Source organism: Ovis aries, chromosome 7 (assembly GCF_016772045.2).
Source record: "Ovis aries strain OAR_USU_Benz2616 breed Rambouillet chromosome 7, ARS-UI_Ramb_v3.0, whole genome shotgun sequence".
Taxonomy (NCBI): Eukaryota; Metazoa; Chordata; class Mammalia; order Artiodactyla; family Bovidae; genus Ovis; species Ovis aries.
In genome coordinates this window covers 74,949,498-74,969,717 of record NC_056060.1, presented here as the reverse complement: position 1 = coordinate 74,969,717, position 20,220 = coordinate 74,949,498, and the positions used below count along the sequence as shown (strand labels likewise).

Sequence of the window (20,220 nt, the reverse complement as noted above, 5' to 3'; positions counted from 1 at the left end):
CAGGGTAACAGGTAGGTCTTGGCACTAACAAGACCTGCCTGTCCTTGACCCAGTCCCACTTTTTACCCAGTCTGGGCCTCAGTTTCCCCAGCCATAAAATAGGGAAGGAGAAAGAGCTGACCTAAATGCCATCTGGAGGGCCCTCCTAGGAATGATATGACCCTGAGGAACTCATTCAGAGGCAGTCGTGCCCTTGAGTGTTGTCTACCCAGGGAATGCCACGACCCAGAGTCTCTAGGGGCCTCTGCCTTCAGGCAGCAGTCCAGGGTCTCAGAGAAACAGGGCAGCGTCAAGAGGTTGAAGCCAGCTCTATTCTCAGGGCCAGCTGGCAACATACAGAGAGCCTGGCCTGGAGGACACACCAAAGCTATTTCAAATTCCAAAAATGAATTTGGGGCCCGACCACCCTGAAGAGGCTTATTGCTTTATATGGAGGGGCTGCAGGAGAGGGGAAACTAGCATTTATAAAGTACCTACTATGCGGCAGGCATTTTGTCAGGACTGACAAAGTTTTCACAACCACCCTGTGATATTGAGGTTTCCATTTTCCAGATGGGGGAAACCATCTTAAAGAAGTTGTCCTTCGTCCAAGGCAGGATTTTACTCCTCCTTAGCAACTGCCTTACTTGGGCTACCAGCTCAGAGAAGTTGGTGAGGGCCAAGTCTGAGCAGAGGATCCCTGAGCTGGTATCAGAAATCTGGGCTTTGTGGAATGGCTCTGCAGCCAGCTTTGAACAGGTCAAGTTCTCTCTTTGACCTTCCAGTCCTTCCTCCCTATGTGTCCTGCTAGTTCTCCACCTTTCTGCCCTCAAAAAGGAGTGGGGGAGGGGTGGTGAGGAAGAGGAGGAAGACATGCTTCATGTTTCTCAGCACTCCTTACTGTCCAAGGGCAATGTGCTCTGTATTTGTCAAAGAAGGAGCTCAGGTGAACTCCTTTATGAGCTCATGTGTTAGCTGTCTTCACCAAGCCTCCCATTTGAGTTGAGCATTGATTTGCACAAATACGTTCCTTTAAAAAAGTGCTAGCACAGTATACCAGGCATTTATCATCAATAAAACAAAATACTCCTACCACCAAAACAAAACCCTGCTCTGTTCATGTTACAGTTCTGTAGTGAGACTCATGGGATGTAGTGAGACTCAAACCCACTCCAGTATTCTTGCCTGGAGAATCCCATGGACAGAGGAGCCTGGTGGGCTATATAGTTCATGGGGTCACAAGGAGTGACACGACTGAATGAGCACAAGCACAAGTGAGACTCAAGATATGCTGGTGGCTATGAAAGTGCTTTGAAAAGTTCTTTACACAGTTGGTCTTAGACTCAACAATTCTAGAAATATATCTCAAGGTAAGATCAGAGTTTTAGGCAAAGATTAAAGCATCAGGATGTTTTGTTGCTGCTGTTCCTTAGAGTTGTGTCCGACTCTTTTTGTGACCCCAATAGACTGGTATTTCCCAGGCAAGAATACTGGAGCGGGTCGCCATTTCCTTCCCTAGAGTATCTTCCCAACCCAGGGATCGAACCTGCATCTCCTTCATTGGCAAGCAGATTCTTCACTGCTGAGCCATCAGGGAAGCCCCAGAAGGATGTTTATCATATTGCTATTTCAATTGTGGATAAATTTTCCAGTATTAAAAGGTCTACCAATAAAGGGATTATTTTTATTTGTGATAGGATACGATATAGCTATTAAAATTATTTTCAAGAAATGTTTGAGGATTCAAATATTTGAGGATGGGGAAATACTCATGACATAGTGTTAAACTTAAAAGTACAAAATTAAATTGAATATACAGTATAATCCAATTTTAGTTATATATGTGAATAGAAAATAAACCAGAAGGAAATACATAAAATGTTAACAATAGTAGACTTTGGTAGTGGAATTACATGCAGATGATTGTTTTTTATTTGGCCATGCCACGTGGCATGTGGGATCTTAGTTCCCCCACCAGGGATCGAACCTGCACCCCTTGCGTTGAAAGTGCTAAGTTTTAACCACTGGGCTGCTAGGGAAATCCCACATGTAGATTATTCTTAATTGTAATTTTTTTAGTTATAAAATGTATTACTCTTGATCACGGTAAAATTGGTGTAGTTAAGAAAAATGGTAAAGCCTCCGGTATTCTTACCTGGACAATCCTGTGGGCAGAGGAGCCTAGCAGGCTAACATTCATGTGATCACAAAGAATCAGACACGACTGAGCAACTGAGCATGCAAGTGAGGACTGTAGGTGACCTGCCTGTGTGTACCTTCACAGGTCCTGGAACAACCTGTACTGTGTGCTCAGGAATAGTGAGCTGGCCTTCTATAAGGATGCCAAGAATCTGGCCCTGGGGGTGCCCTACCATGGAGAGGAGCCCCTGACCCTGAGACATGCCATCTGTGAGATTGCTGCCAACTACAAGAAGAAGAAGCATGTCTTCAAGCTGAGGTGAGGCCCTGCCTGTTCACCACTCCTTCCCTGATGGCTCGATCTGGCCTAAGTGGCCAGTCAAGGTACCACTGTATGTGACCAGCTGCAGGCCTGAGGTGCCCCTCAGAGATTTTTCAAATAAGAGAGGCTGGTGATCCTGATTTCTGCCTCTCTCAGAAAGCTCTGTGCTGCCTGACAGGGTCCTGGTCATGGGAAAGCTTGGGGAGCTGGGGGTCAGAGCCAGAGGTGGCCACGGGGGAAACCCTTTGTCCTCCTAGGCTGAGCAACGGCAGCGAGTGGCTCTTCCACGGCAAGGATGAGGTAAGTGCAGGGCCGCCAGGCCCTGACCTCCCCCAACAAGGAGCAGTTGGGAGGGACCCGTGCCCCTTGGGCTCAAGGCTCCATCAGAAGGGGTTGTCCTAGAGGCAGCCCGTCCTTTGAGGATCCTGACCCTCCCGCCCTACAGGAGGAGATGCTATCCTGGCTGCAGGGCGTGAGCACGGCCATCAACGAGTCCCAGAGCATCCGCGTCAAGGCACAGAGCCTGCCCCTTCCCCCCATCACCGGCCCCGATGCCAGCCTCGGCAAGAAGGACAAGGAGAAGAGATTCAGCTTCTTCCCCAAAAAGAAGTAGCCTCTCGGGCGCCCGGCGGGTGAAGCCGGTGCGTCGTTAGGACATGCGGGGACTAGCGCCTCCCTCCTCGGCCGGACCTTCCTCCTGCCCACTGCCCGGCCGCCGCCGCTGCCTGCCGCCTGCCTGCTCTGAGCTGCCGGCCGGCCGGCCGGGCGCGGGCCCCGCTGCACTGCGATCGCTGCCTTCGCCCGCCCAGCCCGGCCCGGCCCGGCCCGGCCCAGCCCACGCCTGCCTCCGCGCCCTCCGCCCCGGGGCCCCGCACACAGCGAGTGCGGGCTCCAGGGACGCGGCTCCCAGCTCCGCGGGCCCTCGGGGCCTCCGAGTCTGGGGGCAGGAAACGATTTTTGAGGCCCACACGCTCTTCTCCCGACCCTCCTTACGAGGCAGAGGGGAGCCAGTCCCCACAACCCTATTCCCACACAAGCTGGAGGAGAAGGCTTGATGGGGGTTCCTCAGATGCTGAAAAGTGAAAGTGAAGTCGCTCAGTCGTATCCGACTCTGTGACCCCATGGACCGAAGCCTTCTCTGTCCATGGGATTTTCCAGGCAAGGGTACCGGAGTGGGTCGCCATTTCCTTCTCCTGTGGATTCCTGTCCAGGGATCGAACCTGACTCTCCCGCATTGCGGGCAGGCGCTTTACCCTCTGAGTCAGCAGGGAAGATTCCTGAGATGCTGCCCACTCCCAAAGCAAGTGTTGCTTGGGGTCCTGTCCAACTCGGTCACAGCCAGGGGAAGAGAAAAGGTCCTTGGGAAGGCCCGGCCTGCCCCCTAGGGGCGTGAGGAGGGAGTCTTCAGGTAGCTCTGGGCCAGGGGCCGCTGCCTCCCCCCCTCAGAGGTCACTGCAGCCCCTCCTCCCATAAAGGGGGCACTGTCCCAAATCGATAGGTCGTAATTGCGAGGGGCCTCCCTCCGCCTCAGCACCCCCTTGCTGCCACTGGGCCAGGTGGTGGTTGGACCCTAAGCTCTCAAGCAGCCCTCTTTTTTTAAAAACTACAGCTAGTTTAGGGCTCAGGCCAGAAGGAGGCAGATAAGACTTCCACACTGCCCGAGGCGCCACCTCTCCACTCTGGGGTCTGCGGCACTCCCAGTAGCTGCTAGACCAGCAGTACCCCACTCAGACCCCAGGTCTCAGAGAGACAGTGCAGGTCCCCATACGAGATGGTCACCGCAGCGCCTGCATTAGAGCATCCCAAAGCCAAATACTCCATGCGTCCTGTCTGCAGCTGGCACCATCTGAGGGTGCTGGCTGAACTCACAGCAAAGTTCATGACCTGTCACCCTGAGGTGGCAGATGCGGCCACACCTGGGTATTACAACCCTGGTAACAATCCCAGGAGAGCTGGGACAAATGTTGGGGCTGGAGCCATTAAGATGTGGCAAGTACCCTTGCGCAGGTCCTCCTGAAGGGCCTGACCTGAGTCAGGGGGCTACATGGGAATCTATCCCCCAATCCTAGGTACAGCCAAAAGGGGCCCTGCAACCTCTCTCCCCAGGGATAACCGTCCCCATGCTGCCAAAGTCAGACATCTGGAGGGAACAGACCACTGGTTCCACAGTATTCTTTCCACCACCCTCTGAAAGCAATACAGCTCCAGCCCAACATCTTAACTTGGGTTACGTCCAAAAGAAGGCTTGAGTTGCAGGCAGCAGACACTCCCCTGGGCAGAGCAGAAAGGACCCTGGGACCTGCAGTTGCTGTTTCCATCACCTTCCCCATGGGAAGGAGCCTTAGACACACTGAGACGATCCCCCATAACTGGGTGAGGCTAAGGCAGAAACCACAGGCCTAAGCATCTGGAGTTACTAGGCCTTCCCAGGAGCCCTTAGTGCTCGAGATCAATTACTACTATGTCAAGGGAAGGCAACTTCAGCAGACAAGAACCACAGGAGGGAAGTTCTCTGACGGGGCCTGACATGTGGTCCCACCTTGGGAGCCAGGGTCTTCATGTGTCCTCTATCTACCTATCCCTGTGGCCCTCTGTGCATCCACAGGGAACCTAATCTGTACCACTCACCAACCTCTCTACACCTAGGGGAAACCAAGGCAGGAGGCAATTAGGTAGTGATGCTCACCTGGCAATAACAAAGGCCTCAGGCACACCTGAAGGCGTGTCCTGCTCCAGGATAGATGGCATGTTCCTTGCTGAAGAGCAGGTGGTGGCAAGTCTCTCTCAGCTGTCCCCATGGGCCAATTTGTGGGAGCCAAGACACTAGGGGCCACCTTTTGCCTTCCACGTGTGCTTCTGAAGTGAGAGATTTCAGCAAGCAACTCCACAGTCCCAAGAATGAAAGGGCCTCGAGGATAAGCTAGGATTTTCCCACCCCTGGGCCCCTGGACTGGGCAAGGACAGCAACCAGCTGCATTTGACCCACCGCCTGCCACCAACTTCCCATGCACCCCTCTCCTACACCACACAGGCCCCAAGACCCTTGACCAACTGGAATGAAACTGCAGGCACCCAGCTTTGGGACTCTGAGCCACATGGGGGCGGGAGGGGGAGGTTAAGCTCCTGGCACCCTGCCAAGTTTTTTGTTTTGGTTTTTTTTTTTTTTTTTTTTCCTCCTTACATTTTCTACTTTGCAGTCTTTTAACAATATCCCCAAATAGCTCCAGTCCACACCAGCATATCAGGCTTCCTCCCCAGAGCAGTTTAGAGGAAGCTCCTTCTGGGCATGGTCAGGTGGTCCTCCTGCCCTCTCTTCTTCCCCTTTGTCCCCCTGGCCTCAGTGGACTGTGGCTGAGGGAGGTCAGGAGGGTCCTCGGGAGGCTTGGCTTCCATGCCACCCCACCCCTCCTTCCTGCCTATCGGAGGGAATGTAGAGTCCCCAAGGGTGGCTCTGGATCTCCTTCCTCCCTTCAGTGGGAGGGGGCAGAGATCCAGAAGACCCCATGGCTCGGTCCCTTGGACAAGCAAGCTCAGGGAAGATGCAACGGAGGAGGCGGCGGCAGACGACTGCAACCCTGTTGGGCACAGACCTTGCAATCTGGGGCTGGCCCTGGGGCCGGCCGGGTCTTGTCCTCCACCTGCTCAAATGTGCTTCCACGAACCAGAAGAAACCCATTTACTAGTTTTTCTAATAAATCAATAATGCTCCATAATTCTATTTGGCCTGTTTCCCTTTGAATTGGACCAAAGAGGGCTGGTTGAGTAAGCAAGGCCGGATCTGTGGACCCAGGACCACCATGGAGACAGAGAGAGGTACAGCCAGGCTGTTGACTTGTCCCTGGAGTCTCATAGAAACAACTCTGCCAGGACCCAGGTCCTGTGCTTCACTTGTGACCCTGAGAAAACTCATTCATGCATTCAGCCATCTTGTGGGCCTGCTACAGGCCTTTCTGCATGGAGCGCGGGGCAGAGATCTGAATATCAGAGTCCACACGCCTGGGGTTCATTTCTGGGGCAAGTGTGCTTTAAGTCCCTTCAGTCATGTCTGACTTTTTGCCACCCTGTGGACTGTAGCCTGCCAGGCTCCTCTGTCCATGGGATTCTCCAGGCAAGAATACTGAAGTGGGTTGCCATGTCCTCCTCCAGGGAATGTTCCCAACCCAGGGATCAAACTTGTATCTCTTCTGTCTCCCGTATTAGCAGGCAGGTTCTTTACCTCTTACACCACCTGGTGACCCAGCCAGTTAAGTGCAGGGCTGGGTCTCCTGACTCTCACTCCAGTGTGTGATTTCTCGTTATAATCTGACTTGCCTGGTAGGAACCAGCAGGCTCCTCAGCAGCTGCTCAAGTGGCCACAGACCATTCCAGGCAGCTGGTAGAACATGGGCCGGACCAGCTCAGCTTCTGCCCAGGGAAGGCCTCCTCTTGCCTCTGATACTTGACCTCATTAGACTCTGCAGACTCATCTTTAGGCTGAGTCTATCCTCCCAGGTCAGAAGACCTGCAAGACAGCTCTCCCACCTGGCCCTGCAGCCCCAGTCCTCCCAGGCAGACAAGGCAAAACAAGACTGGTCCACCAAAAGAAAGGGGCAAAACACCCAGTTAGAGATAGGGAGGCATTCTTACCCCTTGGGAATCAAAGACACTTTAGCGAATGAGATAAAGAATGAGGCCACCTCAGAAAACATGCACTTGCACCCCTCACCTGACACTGCAAGCCACCTAAGATATTCCTAGGCTCTAAGTTTAGAATCCTCGCCCCCTAGGATGCCTCTTGGGAACCAGAGAGGGAGAGAATCAAAGGCACCAGTCATGGACATATCTGTCTGTTAGAAAAACATCCCACCCTCCACCTCACCCCTTTCAATACAACTTTGGCTCTTGGGGAAAAGAGCTAAAGGCCGGCACAGTACCCCCTGACCTCACCCTAGACAGGACGCCAGGCTATGGGTAGACAGAAGCCCACAGGAGTAGAAATAACAGAGAACAACCCCCCTCCTGCACATTCTGCTGCCCCAGCCTCCTCCACCAGGACCTGGGCTTTGTGGTTTGAGAGCATGGCTGCATATTATATTAAGTACATGTGGAAGCAAAAAGCCCAAGTCTCACCTTCCCCTAAGACAGCCCTGGGCACAATCGACCCTTCCCAACCCAACCAGACCCCAGGAAGGAGACCACACACAGGTTGGTTGGTCAGCAGTGGTTATTACACCATTGGCAAATAATGAAATGTGTGTACATTAGCGACAACCACAGGGCCAGCAAGACAACCCACAAAAGTACCTGAATAGAGTCGACGAGACTTCTCCTGGGAGGGGAGAAGCAACACACACACATATGCACATATGCAGGTGCGCACGAGAACACTAACATACCACAGGATGGAAAGCAATAAATTATGGGCCTCGTGCCTGCCTGGATCCTAAGAAAAGGCACGGTTAAAGAGCAAAGCCTCCCCAGGCCAGCCTCCTATGTGTCCCCTGGGCGGGCCCTGGTCTGGCAGTGGCCAGGCAACGCTGAGGCCTGAGCAGGGCTTGCTCTCTCTGGGAAGAGATGAGCTTAAATATCTGGCTTCTTACCAGAACTATATACAAGGGAAGTGGCCACACTAGCCTCACAGGGGAAAGGGGCTCACATGGGCCTGTGCCAAGCCGCCGGCAAGTCCCGGTCCACGGCAGGTGCTCTCCCAGGGGCGGCCTTTCTGAAGGCACGGGAAGGGAGTCACGTGAGCAAGGTGAGCCCAGCTACGAGCACGAGGATGCCGTGGTTCCTCCCTCTACCCCTCAGCCCGGCTGCACCCTCCCCGAGGACTCAGAGTCAACCTATGGTGTTCAAGGCCTGGAATTTCTCCCTCAAGTTCCGCACTCTGCCCTGCTGGCTTTGGTCCCCTGGGTCCCTGGGACCCTCTTCCTTAAGCCGATACTCTGCAGACTCCTGCAACTCCTGGTCCTTCCCCGTCTGGGCGGCTGCAGAGCTCAGTCCCTGCCCGCTGGCCGCCTCCAGCCCTGCAGCAGGGCCAGGCAGGGGCCCCTTCTCCATGACGATCATCCGCCGGTTGTCCTCCAATGTGAGGTCTGCAGTGACATGCAGGGCCTCCCCTCTGTCGGGCTCGCTTGGGGGTGACTCCCCCAGAGGCTGGGGCTGGGCCGCCTCTGGGCTCACAGGGGCCCACCTGGCCTTGAGGCTGCCACAGCGGCCCAATCTGCTGGAGGGAGCCAGCTGTGGCTCCCTCATGTTCTCCGGCAGCGAGCGGCTCCGGTTGACTGGAACCTTGCTGGGCCAGCCGCCCTTGGTCTGGAGCGCCTCGTCCAGGGAGGCATACTTGGAGCAGAGCTCTCGGACGTCGGGCCAGTTGAAGGTCTCAGTGTCAAAGGGGCTTCGAGGGCTGTGCCAGGCCCCCGGTGGGGTGGTCCTTGGGCTGGTGGCCGAGGAGCTGAAGGAGATACGCTGTGGCGACATCTCCCTGGAAGAGCCAGGCCTGGGCGAGCTGTGCTTCTGGACCGTGGACTGCTCGTGGTTGGAGAGAGGTGGCCCCAGCTTGCTCTCACCTGTGGGGAGAGAGCAAGCCACCTGAATCCCAGAGCAAGAGGACGTGAGGGCTCTCTGAACTGGCTATGGCAGCTCCCCTTCTGGGCAAGGGTGGTTGCTGGGGTTTGGGGTGTGATGGGAGAGAAATCCCCTTTACCATCTGCATCCCCCGTATCAAAGGGAAAATGAGAAGAAAGAAGAAAAGGCGGGGAAGAGGAGTCAGGAATCAAAAGGAGGAGACAAGAGCTTCTGCTCTCCTCGAAAAGAGAGCCCCATGGCCCTGTGCCCTTGGGCTTTAGAGCAGTTCCAGGGCTCACCTCAGCCCTTTTTCTGGCATAGGTTCTTTAGGGGGTCACTTCCCCAGAAGCCATCTGGCTCCTAAAAGGTGCTCCCAGCTCAGGCTTGTGGGAGGGGCCCTCTCTCCACCCCGTCGTACCTGTGCCACTGGATGGTGCGCCAACCTCCTCCTGCACCAGGGGGGCGGTGGAAGCCACCTTCTCCCAGTGCAGCGGAGGCCTGGCTGTCACCGATCTGCTCTTGATCCGGAGGCTGTACTGACGAGCCAGCTGGTAGACCTTGTTCTTGACTCGCTCGCTCACGTGGCTATCCATCACGTGGGAGAGCTGCAGAATGTGGGGGTGCAGTGGGGTCACCAGCTTCCCCTGGGCGTCACTGCTCAGTTCCCTCACCAGCTCCTTCAGCTCCCGGGCCAGGTGGGTGGGGCTGCGGGGCTCGGTGGGGGAGGCGCACTCCGGGGAGGCAGCTGCCGACTCCTCGGTGATGGCCGCCAGCTCGTGCTCCTCCAGGATAAACAGGGGCTCGTGCAGGTCAAAACCATTGGCCTGGCCTTGGCCCGGCCCCTTCGGAGTGCTCCCCTTGAGAGACTCCATTCCCTCCCAGATCTTTACCATTTCCGAGGATGGGCGGAACTCAGCATCTGTGATAGGAGCTGTGTCGCCAGTGCCAGCCTGGCCTGGTCCTGGGCTGTCAAAGAGGGCCGCCCGCAAGCCCATCTGTCTCTTGTGCCCCAGTGGAGCCTGTGGCTCCAGGTCTGGCTTGCGAAGGCTGTTGATTCTGGAGACCGAGTTTCTCACGAGCCCTTTGGGGATGAAGGAGAGGCTCTCCCGGCGCCGGACGCTAAAGCCTGCATCTTGGTGCTCTGCGTTTTCATAGTACCTCTTGATTCTGTCCAGCAACTGCCGATCTTGGGAGGAAAGCTTCGATTCCTTTGGGCAGGAAGACCTGTCTGGCTCCGCTGGGCAGCCTGGGCCCGGGGCCTCCGTCCCATTGACAGAAGGTTCGCTCTCTGCAGCCACCCCAACACTGAGGTCTGCTTCTGGAAGGAGCTGAGAGCCCAGGGAGTCTGTGGTGCCGCCATGCGGGGCTGGGCCCTTCTCACCATCATCTAGGCTGACCATACTGCTGCTCCGGCTGGCCAGCCTTGGGGTCCCGAAGCCACTGGACTTGCCCTCCTCCAGGGCCAGGCTGCTCCGCCGAGAGACGCTGCTGACAAACAGCTCAGCAATGACACTGGCCTGGTCCAGCACGGAGGGAGGCAGGAGGCTCTCAGGCTCGTGAAGGGCCCCCACCTCCTCCTCGTCGTCCTCACTGCTCAGGGCCTTAGGGTCCTCGGTGCTCTCGGCCACCATGAACTCTGCCATGTCATCAGGGGGTTCCAGCCCCAGCAGCAGCTGGTGGGGATCAAGTTGCATTTCGAGGACCTCGGGGGCCTCTGTGTCTGAGGGCATCTCTTCAGTGCTGGGACCTTCCACGGAAGCAAACACCTCCTGCTCAGTCACAGACTCGGTGTCTGGCTCAACCTGGGGCAGCACAAAGGGCTCGCATGAGACAAAAACCTCCCTCAGGGGACCCGTGGAATGTACGGACAGCGTGGTTTGCTCAATGCCTAGTGAGAAGGGGCTGCAGTTTAAGAGGCAGGCAATCAGATGGAACAGCACTCGAAAGCGGGGCAGCAAGGAGAGGCTGACCCTCAGTCACCCTGCAGCTGGGTTGCTGGGCCCATGTCCTCAAAGCCAAGGAAAATTCTAGGAATGCAGAGTGGTAGCACCTCTCAGTGGCAGCCTACCTGAGTGGTACAAGGACAGGGTGAGAACATGCAATACGGGGTCAGATCCACAGCCCCAGGACTCCCCTTCCTCAAGCCCTAGTAGCTCCCCACAGGGAGGCTGTTCTGGGTTGAAACTTGGGCCTAAATGACTCCTCTGAAGGGCCAGGGTCTCCTGTGTGGGTCAAGATCCAGAGGGCAATAGGACCATGTGCTGAAATCCATTCAGGGGACGAAGATGGAGATGCAGTTCCTCCTAGGCAGCCTCTGCCTTTGTGCCCGACTCTGCCCTTGCCCAGCAGATGACAAAGGAGGAAGCAAGGTCGACAACTCCCTTCTGACCACATCAAAGGTCATTTGAATCGTAAAATCAGCCAGTATAGGCAGCTTTCCAGAAGGCTCGTTAGGGAGAAGACGAGACAGTACTCTAAAATCTGAGGAACCAGACCTGATTCCAACCGTTCTAGTCTAGCATCTGCACAGAGGGACCCAGGAGCTAGGCCCTGGGTTGGACACTGTCCAACACAATGACTGCCAGCCACTTGTGACTCTCAAGCATCTGAAATGCAGCTAGTCCATGCTGCAAAAACTTCACACCGAAAAGTACAAAATACCTCATGAGTAGCTTTGATACTATGTGTTGAAATGATAATAGTCTGGATATACTGGGTTAAATAATCTTTTACTGAGACTACTAGAATATTCAAAATTATACATGAGACTCACATTCTATTATCATTGACCAGCACCACTCTAAACCCTTTTCCAGTGTCACCTAGGCTATAAGTCTTGTCCTAGCTGTGAGGATCACCTTGGGGGTCTAGGTTTCTTGAAATTTTCCTTGTATCTCTGGGAAAGCAAAGGACTCTGTTACATATAACCCACAGATAGCGTTGGGCTGATGGTGGGGGTGGGGAGGAAAGAGTGCAGGCTTCTGGGTCACAGACCCAAGTCTAACCTGAGCTCTGCCCCTTAGAAGCTGTGCAATGTCAGGCACGTCACCTAACATCTCTGAGTCTCGTTCTCCCTGGTAGAGCTGGTTCAGAAAACAGAAGGAAGAAACAGAACACCAGGCATATAGAGCATATAGAAGTAGATATCAACACCTTATTCCTTTGCCAGGTGAGACAGGCATGATTTAAATGTCTGGTATGCTGGCAGGGCAGGGCCTTATGCTCTATGCAAGGAAGCCTGGCCAAGAGGACCTAAACTCTGGTCACTTCCAGTAACTGTGTCCCTTGGCAAGAGACTGTATCTGCCACTTAGTAGCTTCAGTCATTTCCGACTCTGCGACCCTGTGGGCTGCAGCCTCCCAGGCTCCTCTGTCCATGGGATTCTCCAAGAATACTAGAGTAGGTTGCCATGCCCTTTCCTCAGGAAGATCCTGATCCAAGAATTGAACCTGAATCTCCTGAATTGCAGGCAGGTTCTTTACCACAGAGCCACTAGGAAGCCCCAGAGAGAGGGGTACTGTTTTCTAATTCAGAGTAAGAAGCTGTCTGTCACCAAGCCACATGCCCACAGGCCAGACAGGTTTCCTGAAGGCATGAGAGTCCTGGGGAGCAAGATTCCCTGTCCCCATGGGCCTAACAGGAGAGCCATGTCTGAAAGCCCCGCCTACAAAGCTGGAGATCTGGGCTCAGGAGGGTATGCACAATCCCCATTCCACCTGCTGGCCACTCACCTCTGGCAGGGAAGTCACAGACTCAAAGTTCAGGCACTTTTCCTCAGGAGTTGGAGACTGGCTCCTGGTCCTCCCGCAGCTCTTGGGTTCTTCAGACTCCCTGCGTTCCTTCCCCTGCAGCAAGCAGAGGGCAGTCATCAGCTTCCAGAACAATAGGGAGCTGGTCCCTTCTGCATCCCAACCGTGACAGCACCTCTTGAGCCCCAAGGGGGTTGGGCTACACTGAGATCCAGCGTTGGACCTGTGCCATCCAGAGTCGGCCTGGACTGCCAACTCTGGGAGACTCAGAAATCCCCACCAGGCATGCGCCCCCGGTGTGCTGACCTCCCCGCCACCCCCCAGCCTGCCCCATTAGCCATGCCCGCTGAGTAGCATGCTGGTTAGCTCCAGTACTGGAACAATGAATGCCAGGGGCTCACCAGGGCATGACAGCGAGCCGGGGGTTAAGAAACACCACTGGCAGGAATGAAGGAACAAGGATGGAGGGGTGAGGAGAGCAGGGAAGGGGACTCATGGATGGGCAAGCACGTGCCAGGAAGCATGCAAGGAGGAGGGGAGATCAAAGAGACACCTCACCATAGCGCCCCGGGAGAAAAGTAAAGCGTTGGCTCGATAGTGCCAGCAGTGGAGGGCGGCCAGCAGGGAGCTGGCAAAGTCGGCTACCTGCTCCGCCACTGCCAGGCTCTCCTCCTCCTCCTCCTCCTCCTCCTCCTCCTCCGAGCCTGAGGGCTCTGGCCTGGCCCCCTTCTCGCTGCCTTTGTGCCCTGCCAGGTCCTTCAGAGAGACCTGAAAGGCCTGCTCCTCCTCCTCCTCCTCCTCCATCACCTCCTCCTGCTCCTCCTGGGCAGCCCCTTCGGCCTCCGACTGCAGGCCCCGAGCACAGCGGGGCTGTCCAAAGTCCAGGAGCGTGCCAACACTGCCTGCGTGCTGTGCAGAGCACAAGGCCCCCTCGTGATCAGCCTCTGGGCAACCCCCCTCCTCCTGCAGCTGCTGGGGCTGGGGAGGCTTTGCATCTACAGACACCCAACCTCTGGGCTCCAGAGTGGCACGGGGGACTCTAGAGGTGGGAAGCTGGGCCTGGGGCCTGGGCAGGAACTCAGGACCCAGACAGGCCCGCCTGCCCCAGGGAGAGAGAGCAATATGAGAGGATCCAGGCTTGGGCTGGCCACTGGCAGGCTGCCACCCCAGGAAAAGGGTGCAGAAGGGTACCCCGGGCTTATTCATCTCCAGGACCCTCAAGACAGAGCCTGGCACCCAGTAAGTGTTTGACAGGTGTTTGCTGGGTAAGTGATGATGATGAGGGCTGAGCTGGGTAGTTCCCCCCAACCTGTCCACAGTCCCCTCGCCCCTGGCCTTACCTTCACTCTTGTGGCTCTGGCTGCTCCACCACCGCCAGATCCCGGCACATGGGCAAGGGGGAAGGGAGAGGGGAGATCAGTGAGCAGGAGAAAGAACCCCCTTACACAGGCCTGAGGCCCAGGACCCCCCGGGAAAGGCCTCATCAGGGGCTCCTGCTCCCAGAATCTTCACAGGACTTTCAAAGGAATGACTGACTGCACAGGAGCCCGGGGTGGGAGTCACTCGCTCCTGCTGTCAACCAAGGACAGGGAGACAGGGTACAAGGCGTGTAGGGGGAGAGCCTGGACAGCAAGGGTGAGAGGCCCCCTTCCAGGGAGAAACAGAGGCCCCTCTGCACCACCCGCGTCACCCCCACCCTGCCGGTCGCCCGCTCCTCCCGCTCACCCTCGCCCTGGGGCTCAAGGGGATAGCCGACCATCGCTCCCTCTCTCACCTTTCTCACTGAGTTGCCTGAAGAGATGTCTGGTCGGCTCTGAGGAGGAGAGCAACGGGCAGAGTCAGTGCAGGCCGCAAACTGCCTGGCCTGGCCCTGGCCCCACACTCACAGCGCCACCGGCCCATCACCAGCTCAAAGTCCACTCCAGCTGGGCCCCCATGGCCTGACAAAGGCTGCCCTCATGCCCAGTCCACAGGGAGCCACTGCCCACCCCGGCTCGGGGGGCTCTGCTGTGGCTGACAGCCCCCAGAACGAGGCCTGCCCACTAGCCCTGCTGGGGCCCTTGGTTCTGAGGCCACAACCCCACACTGTCCTCTTGAGAATGACGAGCCTCTCTTGGGGGCCCTGGCCTCCACCTCAAGCCCCGCCTCCCTGCACAGAGCACATCAGGGTCTTAATGACACCCAAGCCCCTTCACAGAGCCCCCGCTGGAAAGCAGAGGTTGCATCCAACTTGCTATGGCCTTTAAGGCCTGGCACCACGAAGCCCCGCTGCCTACTGGGGAGTGTTGCCCAGCTGGACAAGGGCTGCCCAGGACCCGAGGACAGAATATACCCATTAAGCCGATGGTGTCAGCACCTTATACCCAGCCTTTCTGGGGACAGACCTGAGATAGAGAGGCCAGGATGAGAGGACAGGTCTAGAACCTCTCTACAGAGCCGTGCCCTTAGCCCCTACTGCCCTTGACCACCTGGCATCAAATGGCAGCCCCACTATAAACTGGGAGTCAGAAAGGAGCTCTCCTGAGGTGCCTCAGCTGTTCCTGGAGAACTGTTTTTTCTAAATGCGCACAGGCACACACACCTACCCTCTACCTGCATCGAGGTAACCAGATACCTAGTCGTTTTTAAAGTGAGAAATACAAAAGGCTCTACTCTTTCAGTTTAAACCATGTAATCAAGAATATTTAACAAGAATATTTAAGATGACAACAACACCTGATTTATCCAGAGAGTGCACTTATCTGCCCATCCCAACTCTCTGCAAGTATGAAGCAGAAATAGGCCTGGAGGCAATCACAATAGACGACTGAGAACAAGCTCTCCCACGGGCCCGAATCCTCCCTCTCACTGATGTCCTGACTGCTTTTATACACATTTCTTACACATTCAATCGATTAATTTGTAACAGAAGAGGGAAGAAGGAAGGGCTACTACAGAAAAGCATGCAGACTAATAAGAAGGAACACTATTCAGTGGAAAGACGGACGTGCTTAACTGCTCTGTTGTGTCTGACTCTTTGTGGCCTCATGCACTGTAGTCCGCCAGGCTCCTCTGTCCATGAGTTTTTTCAGGCAAGAATACTGGAGCAGGTTGCCATTTCTTCCTGCAAGGGATCTTCCCAACGAAGGGATTGAACTTGTGTCTCCTGCTGCGTCTCCTGCATTGGCAAGCGAATTCTTTCCCTGATGGCTTAGTGGAAAGGAATCTGTCTGCAATTCAGGAGACTCAGGCTCAAACCCTAGGTTGGGAAGATCCCCTGGAGGAAGAAATGGCATCCCGCTGCAATATTCTTCCTTGGGAAATCCCATGGATAGCCTATGGGGTTCACAAACGAGTCAGACATAACTTAGCAACTCAACAACAACAAAACTAAAACACAAAAACAAAACCCAACTGTTTTAGTGTTTACAGGCTAAAACCTCAGCCTGGGGAAACTTCAGCTCTGAAACGGCTCATTTCCCAAGTGCATCGCTTGCTGCAGCTGATGTTATGACAGGGAGTACTATTATTACCACTGCCGCCACTTACTAAATACCTCCACATATTAGAAGCTTCCAAGTCAAAGCTATGGCAAGTTAAGAGGTAATGTTAGAGGGATGAGAGAATTACAGAAGAAAGGACAGAGAAGCAAGAGGGGCCAGAGACTTAGGAAGTAACACTCCCAATTTGAGGCTTTTAACACATGGCACCAAAGACCTTTTGCAACCATGGCAAGTTTGCCTAAGGTTTGAGATCCATCAGGAACACCACCAAACAAAACACACAAGAGCTTTCCAGACGCTGCTCGGCTTCATCCTCCAGAAAACCGAAGGCTCTACGTCAATCCACACAGTTGTTCAGGGGACCTGTGGGTCTTGCCAATCAAACCCCACACACTGTGGGGATCCCAGCCAGGACCCAGCTCCCATCACTACTTAGTCTTTCTCTTTAGGGGTCTCTGAGATGGTTTTCACCCCAATTCCCACCCCAGGTGGTAGTTTGACAAGTGCCTGGCCAAAACTAGATCTATCCCTGGGCCTCAGACTGAATGAAGAGGGTGAAAATTGACACAGAAAACACACACACTCATCACTACAAGGGCAGAGAATAAAAGCAAGGTTTTCTCTTCAATAAATGGTTCATTTCAATACTTCCAAGTACACAGCAGCAAGCCCAGTCATGGAAGAAAACCCAAGAAAGGAGAACAGAACTCTTCCCTGAGACCCAAAGTAAATATTTCCTGTCTGGATCTGGTGCCACTTGAAATCCAACTCATTTTCCCCATGTCCTGCCTCTGCTCTATTCCAAAACTGGGCTGTGGACCATCCATGACGTCCAAGCATTACTCTGGCCGACTCCCAGTGTTCCAAATGGCAAAGGAGGAAGGAGTCAACTGTGGGGGCGCTAAGCAGGGGTGCCTGGAACAAACCTTCCTAGGGCCTTGTAAAAGGAGAGCTGTCCAGCCCTGGGTAGGCAGGAAGGTGCCAGAGGTGCCTGGTGGAAGGCAGGAGGCTCCAGATGTACCCATCCACACCGCACTTACCCCCCCCCCCCCCCCCCCAGCCCTTCCTAGGATTTCCAGAGAGGTGAGAGCCAGCCCCAAATGCTGCTGTAGAAGGTTCGTTCCCTGCTTGGTTAAAGGTCCTGAAAAGAAGCCTCTGTATCCACAAAGTCCCTGCCTTACCAGACTGCCGGCGCCCCTGGTGCACGTGGGTGGATACGTCGTCCTGGGAGCCCTTCTTCAGGCGCTCTGGGCTGTGGCGGTACCGATTGGGATCTGCACCCAAGAGAGACAACCAGGCCTTTGGGATACCATCAGCCCATCAGCTGAACTCTGCCCACCCCCGAGCACAACTCTGCTGACCAGCCCAGCTCCAGGGCCACAAGCCTACAGAGCTCTTTCAACCTCCCACGTACCAGGAGCACAAGGCACATAGCATCCCGCCTGTCATCAGCACCAAGCCCTGGCCTCGCAGTAGACCCCCAGCCTTACAGAAGGAGCCTCCCCCATCCTCCCTACTCTCTAGACTCTAAGTATCCAGCAAAGCTCCCCCAGGATACAGTCCGACCAAGAGACAAGCACCACTAGGGACAAAGCAGGCAGGAAGTGTGAACTTACAATAGGAATCCATTTCCAAGATGGCTTCTTTGGCCTGGAAGGGAAGGAAACCCACCTCGTGGCTACCTTGCTATGAGCCATTTCTCCCTTGGCCTTGCAGTACCAGGGCCTCCCACAGGGCTGGTACAGAGGACCGAAGCATCCGCTGAACTGATCCCATTGTCCAGTGGGGCCAATGTCCGGAAGGTGAGGCCCCAGGGTTCCCCGGAGCTGGCTCTGAGGGACAGCCACTCCCGGCTCCCCATCAGGCACCCCGGGAACTCACCTTCTGGGGGATGGTGGTGTGGTGGTTGTCCAGAATGAGCCTCTTGATGTGGTGAGTCCACCTCCGTTTCTCCTCCACCGTTTTGGCCTGGGCAGGCCCAAGAAAGGAGGAGGAGGTTACCATGACAGGCCTGAAGCCATCTGGCGTGGGCTAGGCTTCCGCCGACGGGGGCCAGAGGCAGAAAGCAGGCTTGGGGTGCTATGAGGCTCAAATCCTCAGCACAAGCCCGAGAGATAACCCCAAGGACCTCTGCCTTCCACGGGGAGACTCCAAGGCGCCCGCCGCCGAGGGAGGGGCGGGTCTTTTCCCAGCCTGCACCCGGCAGGCCCGTCGGGGTCTTGTCCTGGCCCGCCCCTCACCTGGATGTTGTACTGCTGCTTGCCGTGCTTATAATGCGTGACGGTGAAGCACAGGGACTCTCGGGTACTTTCAATCAGCATCAGGGAGGAACACTGGGAGGGCAGGGGGAGATGGCAGTCAAGCCTCTGGCAGGGAGCCAACTGGGGACCCCACCCTTCAAGGCCATCAGGGGAGGCAGGGTAAGTATTCTTCTAAAGGTGGAGCTGCGTCCAGCCCAACCTGAGGCCCAGGCAAGTCTGGCGCAGAGCTGGAAAGTGGAACCAGCCCGTTGGGAAGGCGGGAAGCAGGGGAGGAGGAGGTGTGGCCTGGTTACCGGGATGTGGCCCTTGTAGACAAAGTGGCCGCCCCGCTTCTTGGTGACGAGCAGCGCTTTGTCAAAGAGGAAGAAGGTCTTCTCGCTGCGCACACGGTGCACGCGGAACGTGCCCTCCAGGACGAGCTCCCCGTAGGTGGTCAGGTCTGGCCCCGTCCAGTTGAGGAGCAAAGACTGAATCTCCTGCAGCAGAGAAGCCCCAAGCCCCAGGGTCAGGCCGCTGGAGACCCTGCTGGGACCACGCAGGGCCCCCTGGAGTCACCGCCTGGGTTTCAGAGAGACATGCTGCACCAAGGGCTCCCCCGAGAGAAGCCCGTCTTCAAGGACACCACCCTTCAGCTCACATTCCCTCTTCCACGCTTCTTCCTGCCCGAGCACCCCTGCCTGCCCGCCCCTCCAGCTCTCAGCTCCAGAGCACCTGGAGCCGGACCGCGTGCTCGTGCCTCCTCTTCATGTCGTTGATGTACCAGGCCACGCACGTCATGGTGTCAATGGCATCCTCCACCACCTCAAAGCCTTCCTCTTCCTCATCAAAATGCTTGGCGATCTCCTGTGCGGGGGACAGGAGCTTAGGCTCAAGGGCCCTGCCCCTCCCTCAGGCCCCCATGTCCTCGGGAGGAGCCCCAGGTTACCTGGAGCAGCAGGTGGTACTTGAGGATGCGCTGGACCGGTTTGAGGAGATAGGAGCCCAAGGGCAGTGAATGCTGCAGCAAGTCCTGCTGGTCCCGGAAGAACTTGGCCTGCTGCTTGTCCTGCATGCACTCGGTCAGGGCGGCCACCGAGCTGCCAGTGGGAAAGAGGCCGTCACCAGAGGGGAGGCTGGAGGGGGAGGTGGGGTACTCTGGACTCGCCAGATGGCTCTGCCTCCCCTCTCCATCCTAATTACTCACTTGGGGTAGTTGTTGCAATATTGAGTGTAGATATCAAATTCTTGGCTCTAAAGAAAGACCAAAAACAGTCATTTTCAGGGAGACTCGCATTTGCCTGTAAGCCTGGGTGTATCAAAGGCATGACCCTAGGCCCCAGAGCACACTCTCCCCAAGCATCTGCAGATTCATCTCTGTACCCATCCGTCTCGGACATGCCATCCACCCAGCACCCCCCAGAGCCACCCCAAATGCCCTTGATATTCACCCAGCACTTCCCCCAGAGAGAGGTCCCTAGCAAGGCAGGATGTGCCAGGACCCAGCTGTTCTTACCCTTTCCACAAAGCAGCTGGCCACGGCCACGGGGTCACTGTTGCAGCTGTCCAGGTCTCTGAGTAGCTGGCTAGGTGAAGGGAGGGTGGTCTTCAGACCGTGGACCACTCACAGCCTCCATGGTCACCAACACACCCCCCCGCCCCAACCTCCTGGTGCCCAGACACACATCAGCCCTGGTGTCAGTGAGCTCCACCCGGGGCAGCAACTACGGAAAGGAGCCAGCACCGCAGCAAAGATGGGGGCAAAA

The 20,220-nt window shown here is 55.9% G+C and overlaps 2 protein-coding genes across 13 annotated transcripts in view; one reads left to right on the top strand and one right to left on the bottom strand.

The window, feature by feature from the left end:
* SPTB (spectrin beta, erythrocytic) overlaps positions 1-6,153 on the top strand; it is a 128,030-nt gene extending 121,877 nt beyond the window's left edge. For 3 of the 4 annotated variants that reach the window (XM_027971928.3, XM_042252611.2, XM_060418657.1), the window contains 3 exons: positions 2,264-2,437; positions 2,698-2,740; positions 2,886-6,153. In XM_027971928.3, the coding sequence (XP_027827729.2) occupies positions 2,264-2,437; positions 2,698-2,740; positions 2,886-3,053 (385 nt within the window). In that variant the 3' untranslated portion in view covers positions 3,054-6,153. The other variant, XM_060418658.1, reaches the window with a different exon arrangement.
* Positions 6,154-7,625: 1,472 nt separating this feature from the next.
* The window catches only part of PLEKHG3 (pleckstrin homology and RhoGEF domain containing G3), a 45,051-nt gene continuing 32,456 nt past the window's right edge, over positions 7,626-20,220 (bottom strand). For 6 of the 9 annotated variants that reach the window (XM_060418659.1, XM_027971924.3, XM_060418660.1 and 3 more), the window contains 15 exons: positions 19,971-20,040; positions 19,662-19,708; positions 19,404-19,554; positions 19,190-19,321; positions 18,772-18,954; positions 18,458-18,550; positions 18,099-18,185; positions 17,834-17,867; positions 17,399-17,491; positions 14,510-14,548; positions 14,076-14,095; positions 13,294-13,644; positions 12,718-12,831; positions 9,405-10,788; positions 7,626-8,988 (listed from right to left, as the gene is read on the bottom strand). In XM_060418659.1, coding sequence (XP_060274642.1) covers positions 8,258-8,988; positions 9,405-10,788; positions 12,718-12,831; positions 13,294-13,644; positions 14,076-14,095; positions 14,510-14,548; positions 17,399-17,491; positions 17,834-17,867; positions 18,099-18,185; positions 18,458-18,550; positions 18,772-18,954; positions 19,190-19,321; positions 19,404-19,554; positions 19,662-19,708; positions 19,971-20,040 — 3,529 coding nt within the window. In that variant the 3' untranslated portion in view covers positions 7,626-8,257. The remainder of the gene's footprint in view (positions 8,989-9,404; positions 10,789-12,717; positions 12,832-13,293; positions 13,645-14,075; positions 14,096-14,509; positions 14,549-17,398; positions 17,492-17,833; positions 17,868-18,098; positions 18,186-18,457; positions 18,551-18,771; positions 18,955-19,189; positions 19,322-19,403; positions 19,555-19,661; positions 19,709-19,970; positions 20,041-20,220) is intronic. The other 3 variants (XM_060418662.1, XM_060418663.1, XM_060418664.1) reach the window with 2 other exon arrangements.